Raw genomic sequence first — 13,725 nt, 5'->3', positions numbered from 1 at the left:
AAGGGATTATATGTCCTGGTACTGGAGTTACAGGCCATTTTGAGACACTATATGGATGCTACAAACCCCAGTCCTCTGGAAGAACAGTTCCTATTCAACCGTTAAGCCAACTCTCCAACCTATCATTTTCTTTTTCTTTCTTTTCGGCTTAAAACATTTGGGGAATATGTTAGTTTTCTATTGCTAATTACTTAGCATGAATCTGTGGCAGCTCAGAAGCCTCACATAGCATGACTGGGTTCTACACTTGGATTAAATCAGTCATCTGTCATTGCACTTGTTGCACTCATTGCTCGTTGTCAGCTACTGTTTTCTCTTCTGGAGGAAGGGGTCATCTTGTAGGCTCACTCATGTTTTTCAAACAATTCGGCTCTTCATAGTTGTAGCAGGGCTACAGTTTCTATATTCTTCAATGCTGTTAAAGACCACTGTTACTGTGAAGGCCTTTACTCCCTGTCAAGTGGTTCCACCCATTTTAAAGTAAGTTTCCTGCACTTCATATCTCTTTGCCATGCCTTTTTGTTAACAGCCTGTTTTAAAGGGCACCTCAGACTAAATTAAGCTTACCTGAATAAACTCACTTTTATCACTGAAAGTATCAAAGGTATTATATTTCCTCAGCTTCACAGTATTATTGTTTAGAGTGAGAATTCTTGTAATGGTTATTTCTAGAATTCTTATTTTAAAAATAGTCTTATTAAGACATAATTCCCATATCATAAAGTTCACTCTTGTAAATCGGATAAAATTAGTGAGTTCAGTGTTTTAATGGAAGTGTATACATTGTTACACTGAGAAGTAACATTATACCTATTAACAGTCACTTCCCTGATCCCTCTGATTAGCCTCTAGAAATCTTTGTTTTTAAACAAAATCCCAAATGTTTGATTTTACCAATAAAGACTCGAGAGCCAGATGCTGGGGTGAAAGCCTGCTAGTTCAGAGAGGCAGGAAAAGTACCCAGCAGACCTTCCCACTCAGCCAGAAGGAAAAAGCTCTGTCACCGTCTCCATGTAGTCTTAAATACCCTTTTACTCAGTGTTCCTCCCTCTTGTGTTTTCTTATGTTCAAGTGTTTGCTCTGCCTCTTGACCTATGGTTTAGTTTATTTAGCTCATGTTTACAGAAAGCTCTTGGATTAAAGGTGTGTGATAGGGCTGAGCCACACCACATGAAACAGGTTTTTCCAGTTCACAATCCCAGGGTTCACAAAGTGATCAAATATCCTGCAACACTTAATCTACTTTAGACTTTTTATAGATTTGCCTGTCTATAAATCTAGACCCACAGAAGGCACTAGAAGGAAAACTCAACCTAAAGAAGTTAACTATTTACCTCTCTAGTTGGTGGTATGAACCTGTGCAGGGCCTAAAATTGTGGTGTACTAAAGTCTCATACATAGCCAACTTTATTCAGAGCACCAGACAATGTATACTTTGCGGTTAAGAAGAGTCACCTGAGTAAATTTACTTTATGTTTTTCCATAATGTCATATAACAAATAACAGTCAGGTGTAATAAATAATATGAAGTAAAATCACTACTATCTGCTACACTTGGGAGGGGCACAAAAGGACATTCCAAGAACTACTCATGCTATGGAAAAACAGAGATTATGAAACTCTTGTCTTGCTTACTTGGTGTTTTCTCACAAGGACTCAAAAATATCCTCAGAGTTTCATTCATGAACTATGTTCCAACAGTTCCAAGAAACACAGGAAATAAATAATCCCAGCAATTCAAAAGAGGGGAAAACCACACATACACACACACCACACTATAACAACAAAATAGCAGGAACCCGCAAACACTGCTTATTGGTAACTTTCAATATCAATTGTCTCAATTCCCCAATAAAAAGACAGAGACGAATAGATTGGTTATAAAAACAGGTCCATCATCATTGTGCTGCATTCAAAAAATATTAAGGATAGACTTACTTCAGGGTAAAAGGATGGAAAAAGATATTCCAAGCAAATGAACCTAAAATGCAAGTGGGTATAGTAACCTTAATATCTGACAAAATAGACTTCAAAGAAAAACTGATTAGAAGATTTTTTTTTTCCTCCATGGAAACATTTATCAAGAACGCATTGCAATTCTGAACATCTATGCACCAAATACAAGGACACCCAAGTTCTTAAAAGAAACACTACTTCAGTTTAAATCACATATTGACTGTCACATACTGGTAATGGGAGACTTTATTACCTCACTCTCACCAACAGGCAGGTTATCTAGACAAAAAGTAAACAGAGAAATGTTGGAACTAAACCAAATGGACTTAACAGTTATTTATGGAGCATTTCACCCAAACACACACACACAAAATACCTTCTTCCCTTCACCTCATGAACTTTCTCCAAAATTGACCACATGTTCAAACACAAAGTGAGTCTCAACAAATACAAGAATATAGAAATAACTTCATGCATCATATCCGACCACCTCAGATTAAAGGTGTATATCATCATTATCATCAACAATAACAACAGAGAAACAACAAACAAACCAAAAACTGGAAAGCTTACAAAGTAAAGGAACAACTCTGTACTCAGTGAAAAATGGCTGTGAAGGCTATTCTCAGCTGTACACTTGACTATGTCTGGAATGAACTACAATCCAGAAATGGAGGGCACATCTGTGATCTGATCTTGAGGCTGGAAGACACAGGCTTTTGATCTAGATTCACAGACACCATTACTCCAGATCTTGAGGCACACCTTTAATCTGGACCATACTTTCTGCAGGAGGCTTATATAAGGACAATGGAAGAAGGAAGGGTTCATTTGTTCTTCACCTGCTTGCACTCACTTTGCCAGCATATCCACTAGAACCTACTTCTCCAGGATTCCAGCTTATACAAAGACTGACTGAAACACCCAGCCTCGTGGGACTGAACAACTACTAGATTCTTGGACTTTCTGTTCACAGCCGTCCATTGTTGGGTTAGCTGGATTGCAGCCTGTAAGTCATTCCAATAAATTCCATATATATATATATTCATTATATATATTCATTACATAAATTGTGACTCTAGAGAACCCTGACTACATACAATGGGTCAAGACAAAAATAAAGGCTTTCTAGAATTCAATGAAAATGAATACATAACATACCCAAACTTATGGGACACAATAAAGGAAATTCTAAGAGGCAAATTCATAGTACTAGGTACCTACATAAAAGTAACTGAGGAGATCTATCTTATACTAGCAACTTAACGACACACATGAACAAAAACAAAGAATCAATGAAACAAAGAGTTGGTTCTTTTGAAAACATCAATAAGATAGACAAACCCTTATACAAACTAAGAGAGAGAGAGAGAGAGAGAGAGAGAGAATATCCAAATTAACAAAATAAAAAATGAAAAAGGCAGAAGAACAACAGATACCTAAGAAATTCAGAGAATTATAAGGACATACTTTGAAAACTTATACTCTACAAAATTAGAAAATCTAAAAGAAATGGATAATTTTCTTGTAGGTAGCACTTACCAAAGTTAAATAAAGATCAGATAAAATGATTTAAATAGAACTTTAACCCCTAATGAAATAGAAGCAGTCAGAGATGGATCAGTGGTTAAGAGCACTGGCTGTTCTTCTAGAAGACCTGAATTCAATTCCCAGTACCCACATTCCCAGCAGCTCACAACTGGCTGTATTTGATACCCTCACACAAACATACATGGCAGGCAAAACACCAATGCACATAAACTAATAATATAAGAATAAATAAGAATCATTTAAAAAGTCTTCCAACCTAAAGAAAAAGACAGAATTCTACCAAGTTTTCAAAGAAGAGTTAATGCCAAATAGCCTCATTTTCCCACAAAAGAGAAACAAAGAACATTCATTTTCTGAGGCCACAGTTACCCTGATACCCAAACCACATAGACTCAGCAAAAAAAGAGAATTACAGACCAATTACCCAAACTCTACTCTTCTAAAAAACAAAACAAAGCAACCAAAAACGCTAAAACCAATCAACCAACAAACAAAAAGCAACTAAATGATGTCTAACAACATTATGCTATGCTCATAGATTAGTACCTTCTTCATCCATCATCAAAGAAGCTTCCTCCTATAGCAGATAGGAATAAATATATAGACTCACATTAGGCAGAGAATGAGAAACCTTGGAACATTCAGACCTAAAGAGGATATCTCCATCAAATCCCTCCCTTCAGAGCTCAAGGAACCCAGATGAAGAGTAGGAAGAAAGGCTGTAAGAGTCAGAATGGATGTAGTACACCAAGAAAATGAGGCTCTCTAAGCAACATAATTAAAGCTCATATGAACTCTGAGACTGAGTTCAGAAGGCCTGCAGAGGTCTGTACCAGGTCCTCTGTGTATATATTATGGCTCCCAGTTTAGGGATTTTTATGGGATTCTTGAGTGTGTAAAGAGTATATCTCTGATTCTTGTGCCTTCTCTTGGGTTCTTTTCCTTCTGTTGTCAATTTTGTTCAACTCTGAAGTGATAGTTTTGTTTTATTGTTTTGTCTTATTATATTTTATTTTGTTACATTTTTTCTTTTTTTTTAAATTTTGTTACATTTTAGTATTATACCTTAGAAGCCTTTTGTTTTCTCATGAGAGATATAAAAGGAGTAGCTCTGGTGAGAGGGGAAGTAGGGAGGAACTGGGAGGAGAAGAGGGAGAGAAAATTGTAATCAAGATATATTATGTGAGAAAAAAATCTGTTTTAAATTAAAAAAATATTTTCTTATTGTATAACTAAACCATATCTATCTATATCTATCTATCTATCTATCTATCTATCTATCTATCTATCTATCTATCTATATTACATCCATTCATTTGCGGGATAGTTCAGTGATTTTCAATTTACATTACTACCAACAATACTTCTAAGAATATTTGGGAACTCTCCTGTAACCAGAAAAGATTTCCAATTGAATGATTGGGAAACCAACCCAACCACAAAACCTTCAACCAATTTATCCTGTTTAAAAAATGTGCAGGGATAAAGAGGGAACAAAAGTTGAGGGAATGGCCAAACAATGACTGGCCCAGCTTGAAACCCATGCCATGAGAAGAGCCAATCCCTGACACTATTAATAATATTCTGTTATAGTTGCACACAGGAGCCTAGCATAACTGTCATAAGAGAGGCTTCACCCAGCAGCTGATGGAAACATGCAGAGACCCATAGCCAAACATTAGGAAGAGCCTAGGAAATCCTGTGGAAGAGAGGAAGAAGGATTGAAGGAGCCAAAGAGGTCAAGGACACCACAAGAAAACCTACAGAATCAACTACCCAGGCCCATAGGGGCCCACAGAGACTGAAACCTCAAACACAGAGCATGCATGGGATGGACCCAGGCCCTCTGACATATGTAACAGTTGTGCAGCTTGGTCTTCATGTGGGACTCCTAACAGCAGAAACAGAGTCTCTGACTCTGTTGCCTGCCTTTGGATCCCTTTTCCCTAACTGAGCTGCCTTATCTAGCCTCAATAGAAGATGCACCTAGTCCTACTGCAAATTCATATGCCAATGAAGATTGATATCCATGGAATAGCAATCTTTTTTTCTGAGGAAAAAAAGGAGAATGCATGAGAGGGGTAGGAAGAGGAAAGTCGAGAGAGAGGAGCTGGGAAAAGGGGAAGCTGCAACTGAGATGTAAAGTAAATAAATTAATAAAAAAGAATATTTGAGACAAGTATTTGTATGTAAATCTTTTTTTTCCTTGTGGATAAATAAAGAGAAGTGGAATTGTTGAATCATGTAGCAATTTCGTGTTTAATCTTTTTGGGAAGAGTCAAACCCTTCTCCAAAGTTGCTGTGCCAAATTACATTCTCACCAGCAGTCCATGAGGATTTGAATTAATTTCACAAATACTCATATCAGTCTTTATTATGGCCATTCTAGTCGATGTGAAGTAGTATCTCATTATGGCTTTGATCTCTTTATCTGACTTATGACAATCACCTTTACATAAATATGGTTCAAAAAATTGGCACAATTCAGATTACCCTTAATTGCTAAATTCCTAGTTTTGGTTTGTTTGCTTTTTTTTTACTTGTAATCTTTTTTTCATATAATGATTTACAGATATTCTATTTTGGGGCTGTGTTGTCACTTGATGGTATCCACAAAAACACATTTTTAATTTTTATAAACTACTTATTCCTTTTCTTGTCTCATATTTAAAATTCTATTTATTCTAATTTGGTTAAAAACTAAACTAAGGGGGGGGGCAGCTGGAGTGATGGGTGAGCAGTTAAGAATACTGGCTGCTCATCCAAAGTTAGGAGTTTTCACTCCTAACACCCACATGGCAGCTTATAACTGTCTGTAACTCTAGTTTTAGGGGATCTGACACCTTCTTTGGTTTCCTCAGACCAGATTTTAAACGTGGGCATCAAGTTGTTGTAACAATATTTCATTGAAAATATTCCCCCTATTGAATAGTTTTCACATCCATATTAAAAAATACAATCACTGAACTTTAAACATGACAGCCATTTTTTAAGTTTCAATTCTTTACCATAGATCTGTATTTTTATTTTTATGCTGGTGCCCCTCTAAAAATTATTACTATAATTCTGTAGTAAATCATCTTTATTAGAGCAATTACATGTTACAAAAAATTATCCTTGTTACCATGCCTAAATGTAGAGTTCAATGGCATAATTATTCACTTTGTTATATAGTCACAACCACTACCATTTCCCCAATGTCTAGTCATCCCCAATGAGTAAATTTTTCTTCTGTTCCAAGACTGTTTTGGTTATTTCTGGTCTCATATATTTCGATATTAACTTTAGTATTAATTTGTCAGTTTCTGCAATAGAGACAGCTGAGATTTGACAGTATTTGGAGATCCTAAATTTGTTGATCTAGTCGGGAAAAACCACAAAAAGATGACATTTCTTCTTTTTTATTTTGTTCTTACTATCCTTTAAAGGACTTTTACTGTTTTAGTGCAGAAGTGACAGATTTCTTTGTTAACTTATTTATATTTTATTCTTTTGGTATGGTTGTAATTAGTTGCTTTCTTGATTTTATTTTAGTATTGCTTTCTGCTATTGCATAGATAGCATGTATTCCTCTTAGGGTTAATTTGTAGGGTTTATCATTTGCAAACAGATCAACTTTTCCTCTTATAATTTACTTTATTTTCCTGCCTAATCCTTGGTCAGAATCCCTAATACAATGCTGAGTAAAAATGCTAAGATTGAAAATATCAAGCATAGTATATCCAAGACTATCTTTACAAGGCCTACTTGTTAGGTTTGCTCTTGGATGGCATCTGAGAAGCTGGATTTCAGTGAGGTTTCCAGTACTTTTAGATGGAAATGGCTCATTGTGTCCAAACTGCTAATGCAAATAAAGTGTAGTTGAATATATGTTTTTCTTTTGGGAGACTGGAAGTTGGTACATGCTAGAAAAGAATGTCTACATCAATTTCCAATAAATTTTGGACTCCTCAGTTTAAGACTGCTTTCTAGATACACACTACAGGCATATTGATACAAACATGTTGCTAGGGAAATTAAGCATGCCCTGTGTGGTTTCCGGTCCGCAGCTTTTCCTTAACTCCCTTGCCTGCAGTTTTTCCCCCCTTTGCTGATTTTGCGTTATATCTTTCTGCTGGAACAAATTGAGCCCAGTGAATCAGCAAACCTGTACCAGCTTCGCTGACCTTTAAGAACATTTTGTTTTTGTTGTTCTTAGTCTTAAGAGTAAAGAAGATAGTGTTTCAACATGATGTTAGCTATGGGATTTTTCACAGATGCCCTTTATTAAAAAATAAGATTCTCTACTCTTTTTTTGCTTTTATTTTGAGGAAAAAATTTATTACTAGCTCAGCCTAACTTTGTGGTCAACATCATACTCCTTTCCCAGTATTAGGATTACAAACATGTGTCATTATTACTGGTATTTTCTACTTATATGTTTTTCTTTTCTTTTCAATCAGGAAAGGATGCTGGCTTTTGTCAAGTACCTTTTTGGCAGTTATTCATGATGCAGGCTTTGTCCTTTATTCTACTAACATTTTATTACATTAGTTTTTACATACTAAACAAATCACACATTATTAGAATAAATCAGATCTGGTCTCAGATTTCTATTACCAAATAAACACATAATTTCACATGGTGCTAATATTGGGGGAAAAAAGAGTGTGTGTGCAGGGATACACGATAGCACGGTGGAAAGGTGTAATTAAAAGGGTGTGTGTGAGGTTTATTAGAGATACTAATTTGATGAGGAATCTGAATAATGGATGGGAGACATTGAGAGCAAGTTAATTCCAGGTGGAAGAAGGCCAAGGAAACTGAAAATGGCTACAAGTAGAAAAGACCTTAGTGTCTTTAATGTTATATCCTCAACAGCAAGATGTCCGCAGTGGCTTAAACAAGAAAACATGATCCAAGGAACTTGTGGATCACCATAGAGAAATTCCGATTTTGTCATAGTTGTGAGAGGAAAGCTTTGAAATATACTTTCTCAGGCGTGGTTAGGCAGCAGCTTTACCCCGCCCCCTTCCTTTATCTTTGAAATCTAGAATCATCTCTGGGACAAGATTCTTCTAAACTTTCCAGAAAGGCCAGGCACGTCTCGGTCTCTACTCCCTCTGATTAGTCAATGACAGGCAACTGATTTGTTCTGGGCTGCTAGGAAGTTACTGTTGGTTTCACACACCCTGTTCCTTTATCGTTGTAGCCGCAGTTTCTAACACAGTGGTGATTACTTAGCCAATCAATGTTCAATTAAAAAAAAAAAAAACCCTCAACTTGTACAACGCTGCCAGCTTTGGCTCCCTTCCAAAGCTTGGCACTGCACGAGGAGGCGCTTGGCATTGGCTGCCTTGGGACACTGGCAGCATCCTTTCCTCAGTTTATTCTGTTACCACTAGCAGGGCTTGCATTTCCAAAATACAACCTGGGCTGAGGAAGTCTCCTTGGAGTCGCGTCCCCCAGGTTGCAGGTGCCCGCTGCCTTTCTCTGCTCCCCTTTGCCAGGTGCAAGGCAACCATTCCCGAACTCTCAGCACACACTTTCCGGCCTGGTCGGACACCCCCTTTTTCCCTTAACTGTGGAACTCGCAGCAGCGAAGCCCTCTGCAGTCAGGTCCAGCTTCACGCAGTGCAACCAGCAGCCAGCCCTCCACCCTGGTCCTTTGCAGCCATTTCCCACCGCACTCACCTAGGATGCGGGTGACGCCCAGGGTCAACTTCTCCAGGTGCGGCTTGCTGCCGGCTTGCAGTGGGGGTGGCGTTTCCTCCATGGCACGCGTTCCCGCTCCTCGCGCGCCAGCGGCGGCCACAGCTCCCGGCGCCGCCGTGGGGAGCCGGCCGGCCGGCTGACGCGCCCGACCCCGCCTCAGCTCTGCGGTCGTCGGGCTCACGGCATGCCGGGAGTTGTAGTTTTCGGGGCCTGAGGGCTCCGCTAGGAGTGGATGGGCGGCCCGAGCGGCTCTAACAGCAGCAGTTCCGCCAGGCGCTCGTTCCCGCGACCCTGGCCCGGGCCTCACCTCACATCTCCGCGACCCCGCCTCGCCTCGGCCCGCAGCTTCTCCCCTTGCCGGGGCCAGAGGGGCAAGCGGGGGCGGGCCTCTGCGACGAGCGGCCAATGGGGACCAAGCCTGGAGGCCGGGGCGTGGCAGCCCCGGCGCGACGCCTCGAGTGGCGGTTGTTTCAAGATGGCGGGCGCGGCGGCCCCCTCCCTGCCAGGCTCTGCGTTCTGGAGCTGCGACTGTATCCTTTGCCCTGCTGCTAGGGGGCGCCGCGCCCTGCTGGGTGGCAAGGGCGGGGGCGCGAGGCGTCCAGTGGGCCGGCGAAGCGCGGGGCGGACCTCAGGCCAGCCATGGGCCTTTCCACTTCAAGCGGGGTGCCGGGCTCGCCCTTCGCCTGGCGACGAAGTGTTGCTAGGTGGGAATTCTGGCTCGTGGGAAATGCGTCCTCCTCGGCTGTGGGTTCTGCAGAGGTGGCCAAGGATGGAAGGGCTCCCCGACATCCCTCGCAGGACAGTGGCCCAGTAAGGGTGTGAAGGCAGTTTGTAGTGGTAGGCAGGGCAAGTGTGGGTGAACACAGTTGCTAGCTGGGCCGGGAGTCTTTTTTTTTTTTTTTTTTTTTCTCATTATTTCGAATTACCCTTAGTGTGCGACACTAGGGACAAATCAGGGGTGATTTTATTTGCTTCTTGGACTCCTGAGGCCCTTTAGTGATGCTGTGTTTCTATTGCGTCTTTAGGAGAGACTTAGGGAAAAATGTAGGAAGTGCCTGGAAGCAGAGTTGCCTTGCTAGATTGTGGGTCACCCTTGTTGGAAATTAAAATTTGGGGATTGTTTTTGTTCAGGAAGCTGTGGTGCTTTCTAGCTTCGCAGTAGTTTGAATGCCCAGTTCAATAACTGAGGAGATTTAACAGTGGTTCATTCCTAGCATTAGCAGTTGCATCCTAAACTTTCATCTGGGTTATAGACTTCCTTGCTAGAGGGGCATTACTCGGGAGAGGAAATGTAATCAGTGTTCCTGAGTTTCTGCTGGTAGGCCAGTTGGTTTGCTAGTAGTGGTGATGACATTGTTTTAGGCGTTACTGTTGCCTTGGGCAGAATCATTGTGGACATTCATTCTGCCTAGGGAAACTTAGAAAATTGTATTATCAGTTTTCTTTATTGAGTTACTCAGTAAGAGTTTCATGTGTGCAGAAAGGAATACTTTTGCATTCTGTGCTGCTGAGTGTTTAGTGTTATGCACTTACTAAACAGGGTTACTGTTTGTCTCCTATAGGTGGAAGAGAAGCAAATTAAATTACCTTCATGTACTGTAGAAGAAAGCATACCAATGGACTCTCAAAGCGAAAAGAAAAAAATTTTCCCCTTTACCCATTAGAGGCAGGAAACAAATGCACATCAGGACCACTGTGCTGAATTAGGAAGTCAGGGAGTAGGATCAATCTTTTCCCTAGGAAACAAAGAGTTATTTGGTTATAGCAGCTAATGGTATTTTTCTGATATAGAATAGAGGAGGTGATATAAAACAGAGGAGTTTTGTTTCATTGGGACTGAAGAAATTAACAGTGTGTGGTCCAAACCTTTGCTTTCGTTGTTGGCAGCCTTGTACTCATTTATGTAGTCATAACACTCATCATTTGTTATAGAAGTAATAATATATTCCCCAACTTTTACATTTTCTCATGCAGCTGAATAATGTAAAGCATTCAGATCTACCCACGAATGATGGGAAATGGAAATTGTATGGGAAATGTGATGGTAATTATGTTCTGTAGAAATTCAGATGTGAGAAAGGAGTTCAAAGTTATTGTTAGTTCCTTTTTCCTCAACCCATTCCATCTAATGACCAGTTAACATTCAGCCTCTGATTTTTTTCATTCTAAATCTCCATAGGGCAAACAGCTATATTAAATTTACACTATTGTGACTATTTGCTGAAAGAACGTGATAGGTATGAACCGTTTGGTCTTTGTATTTCAATTTCTTTCTGTTGCATTGATGATTATTTTCCAGACCATCTCAGAATAAAATTTCCACTAGAAAAAAAATCCAGATAGTGCGCACCTATGATATTCTTTGCACATTATTGAATAAAAGGTTTTTAGCGCTTCACCTGAATAAATAATTGTCATTGAGAGATTTCTCAATCCTAGAAGTTTCCATTACAAGAGAGCAGTTAATCAGTTACTGATCATCACCTTTAAAAAAGTTGTTGTTTGTGTCTTTTCCATATTATGAATCAACAGCGCTATTTGACACAAGGTATTGACATCTAATGTATGAAAAATGAGAATGCTACACTGTATTTTATGGGTTAAATCATCTAGTATAACATAATCTTACGGTTGTGGATTTCTTTACTAATTCATATTGTTCATAGTATTGTTATAAATTGGATACTCTTTCTGCAATATCTAAATTTGATTACTAATTTGTACTTCATGAATTAACAGTATTACTAATAATAATATTTTTAACAATTTTGAACTACAGGGGAATAGCCCAAAAATTGCAATAATTATCATTTCTGCCACTGAGTTCTTAAATAAAAATAGATGAAGACTTTACATTGATGTAGAGCTAATTTACCTCAAAGCCTCGGCGGTAAGTAATAATTACATATACCTGTTTTGCTGGCAAATAATTCACTATTCAGAGGGTATAGTAAGCAATACATAGCTTATTTCTTTCACATGCTTCTTCCTCTATACCACTTTTGCCCTGGATTCCAATTACTACTTTCCTTCTGGGAATATAGATAAATTATCATTCTCAAAAATTTTTATAACTTCCCATAATTCTTGAATTATTTCTAGCTAAAGAAATAAAATATGAGGTAGCATGTAGGTACAATATCCATTTGCTGTTCCTTTTGTCTTTTTGTTTTTTCTGAAAAAAAAAATACAGCTTTGTTGGGGGCATACATATAAGTTAACTATTTGAGTTCTTAATGAGACAAAATAGATTGTTATATGTTATTTGAAGATTCAACTTCCAATGCTATTTTTCAAAATGCATGTTGAAATTAGTTAGAGTTATTGGGCTCATGTCTCATAAAAATAAGTTTTATCCTTTTGTGAATGGCTTAGTACAAACTAGATATTCTTTTTGTTTGGGAGTGCAAAATTGAATATACAGGATAAAAGTCATCTTTTTTTGGTGTTAACATTTTAGAGAGATGAGATAAGGCTATGAATAAATGAAATGCATATATTTACTAATCATAGGTGAGGGATCACAGTTGGAGAGAATTACTCAGTTTTAAGTACCTATGTGTTAGGCAATGAAGGCCTCAGTCAAAAAATAATGTATGACCAAAGCCTAAAGATAATAAGAATGAAGATTTTGAGAAAATGCTATCTAGCTGAAGAAATAAAAAATGCAAAAGCTCCAACACAGGGGCTTATGTCCTCACTAACAGGATGCTAGGAGTGAAGGGGAATGTATCAAGAAAGGAGAACAGAGGTAAAAGGAAAGGATCAGATCCCGAGCATTGTAGACCTTGTAACTACTTAAGACTTTTATTCTGAATAGAATTGACACAGAGTTTTTAAATGTTTGGACTCTGTAAAAAGTAGAATGTTGAGTGCTGTGTCAAAACAAGAGAGGGCCGTTAGGAGGCAATGGCAGTCATCCTGGTGATTTGGATTTGCTTAACATTGTTGGTCAGAAGTTGTTGGGCTATAGGTACATGTTGTAAGTTATGCCAATAGAATTTTCTGAATGTGAGATAGGAAATTAAAGTCAAGAATAACTCTTGCCTTTTGGTTTTGGTTTGGGCAGCTAGGAGTATGGGAAAGGCTATGTGAGGAGTGGCCTTTGAGATGAATGTAGGGACTTTTGTAGTGGACTTACTGAATCTGAGGTCTCTTGTGTATCTAACTGTCAGTGTTAACTTTAGCAGATAGGCTTTTGCTGAAGATTAATTTGGCAGAAATCAGCTCACTGAAAGTACTTCAAGACTGGATAATTGAATAGATCTCTAATAGAATAAGAAAGAAAGAAAAAAAAAAAAAGCCTCCAAATCAGGTCCTGGGGACTCTCCAAAGTGACAAGGAATGGCTAGAGTAGAAGGAATTGAAGGGGAAGGAGCAGGAATTGTTACAAAATTCATAGGAAAATTGTGAGTGCAGTATCTTTGAAGCTAAGTAAAGAAATGTTGATGAGTGCTCATTTATATCAAATACTAATTAATTGATAGGTTTACCAATATGGGGCATTAGAAGGAGCTTTACTGG

General features: G+C 38.8%; 2 protein-coding genes across 2 annotated transcripts in view; one reads left to right on the top strand and one right to left on the bottom strand.

Annotated features, from left to right (window-relative positions):
* The window catches only part of Tpgs2 (tubulin polyglutamylase complex subunit 2), a 53,118-nt gene extending 43,778 nt beyond the window's left edge, over positions 1-9,340 (bottom strand). The window contains exon 1 of the mRNA XM_055625419.1: positions 9,181-9,340. Within this exon, the coding sequence (XP_055481394.1) occupies positions 9,181-9,262 (82 nt within the window). The 5' untranslated portion in view covers positions 9,263-9,340. The remainder of the gene's footprint in view (positions 1-9,180) is intronic.
* A 93-nt stretch (positions 9,341-9,433) lies between these two features.
* Kiaa1328 (KIAA1328 ortholog) overlaps positions 9,434-13,725 on the top strand; it is a 226,847-nt gene continuing 222,555 nt past the window's right edge. The window contains exon 1 of the mRNA XM_055625418.1: positions 9,434-9,731. Coding sequence (XP_055481393.1) covers positions 9,434-9,731 — 298 coding nt within the window. The remainder of the gene's footprint in view (positions 9,732-13,725) is intronic.

The sequence above is a fragment of the Psammomys obesus genome, unplaced genomic scaffold (assembly GCF_907164565.1).
Source record: "Psammomys obesus unplaced genomic scaffold, mPsaObe1.curated_primary_1811, whole genome shotgun sequence".
NCBI lineage: Eukaryota > Metazoa > Chordata > Mammalia > Rodentia > Muridae > Psammomys > Psammomys obesus.
The sequence above is the reverse complement of the archived record's forward strand: the minus strand, read 5'-3'. Positions and strand labels throughout refer to the sequence as shown.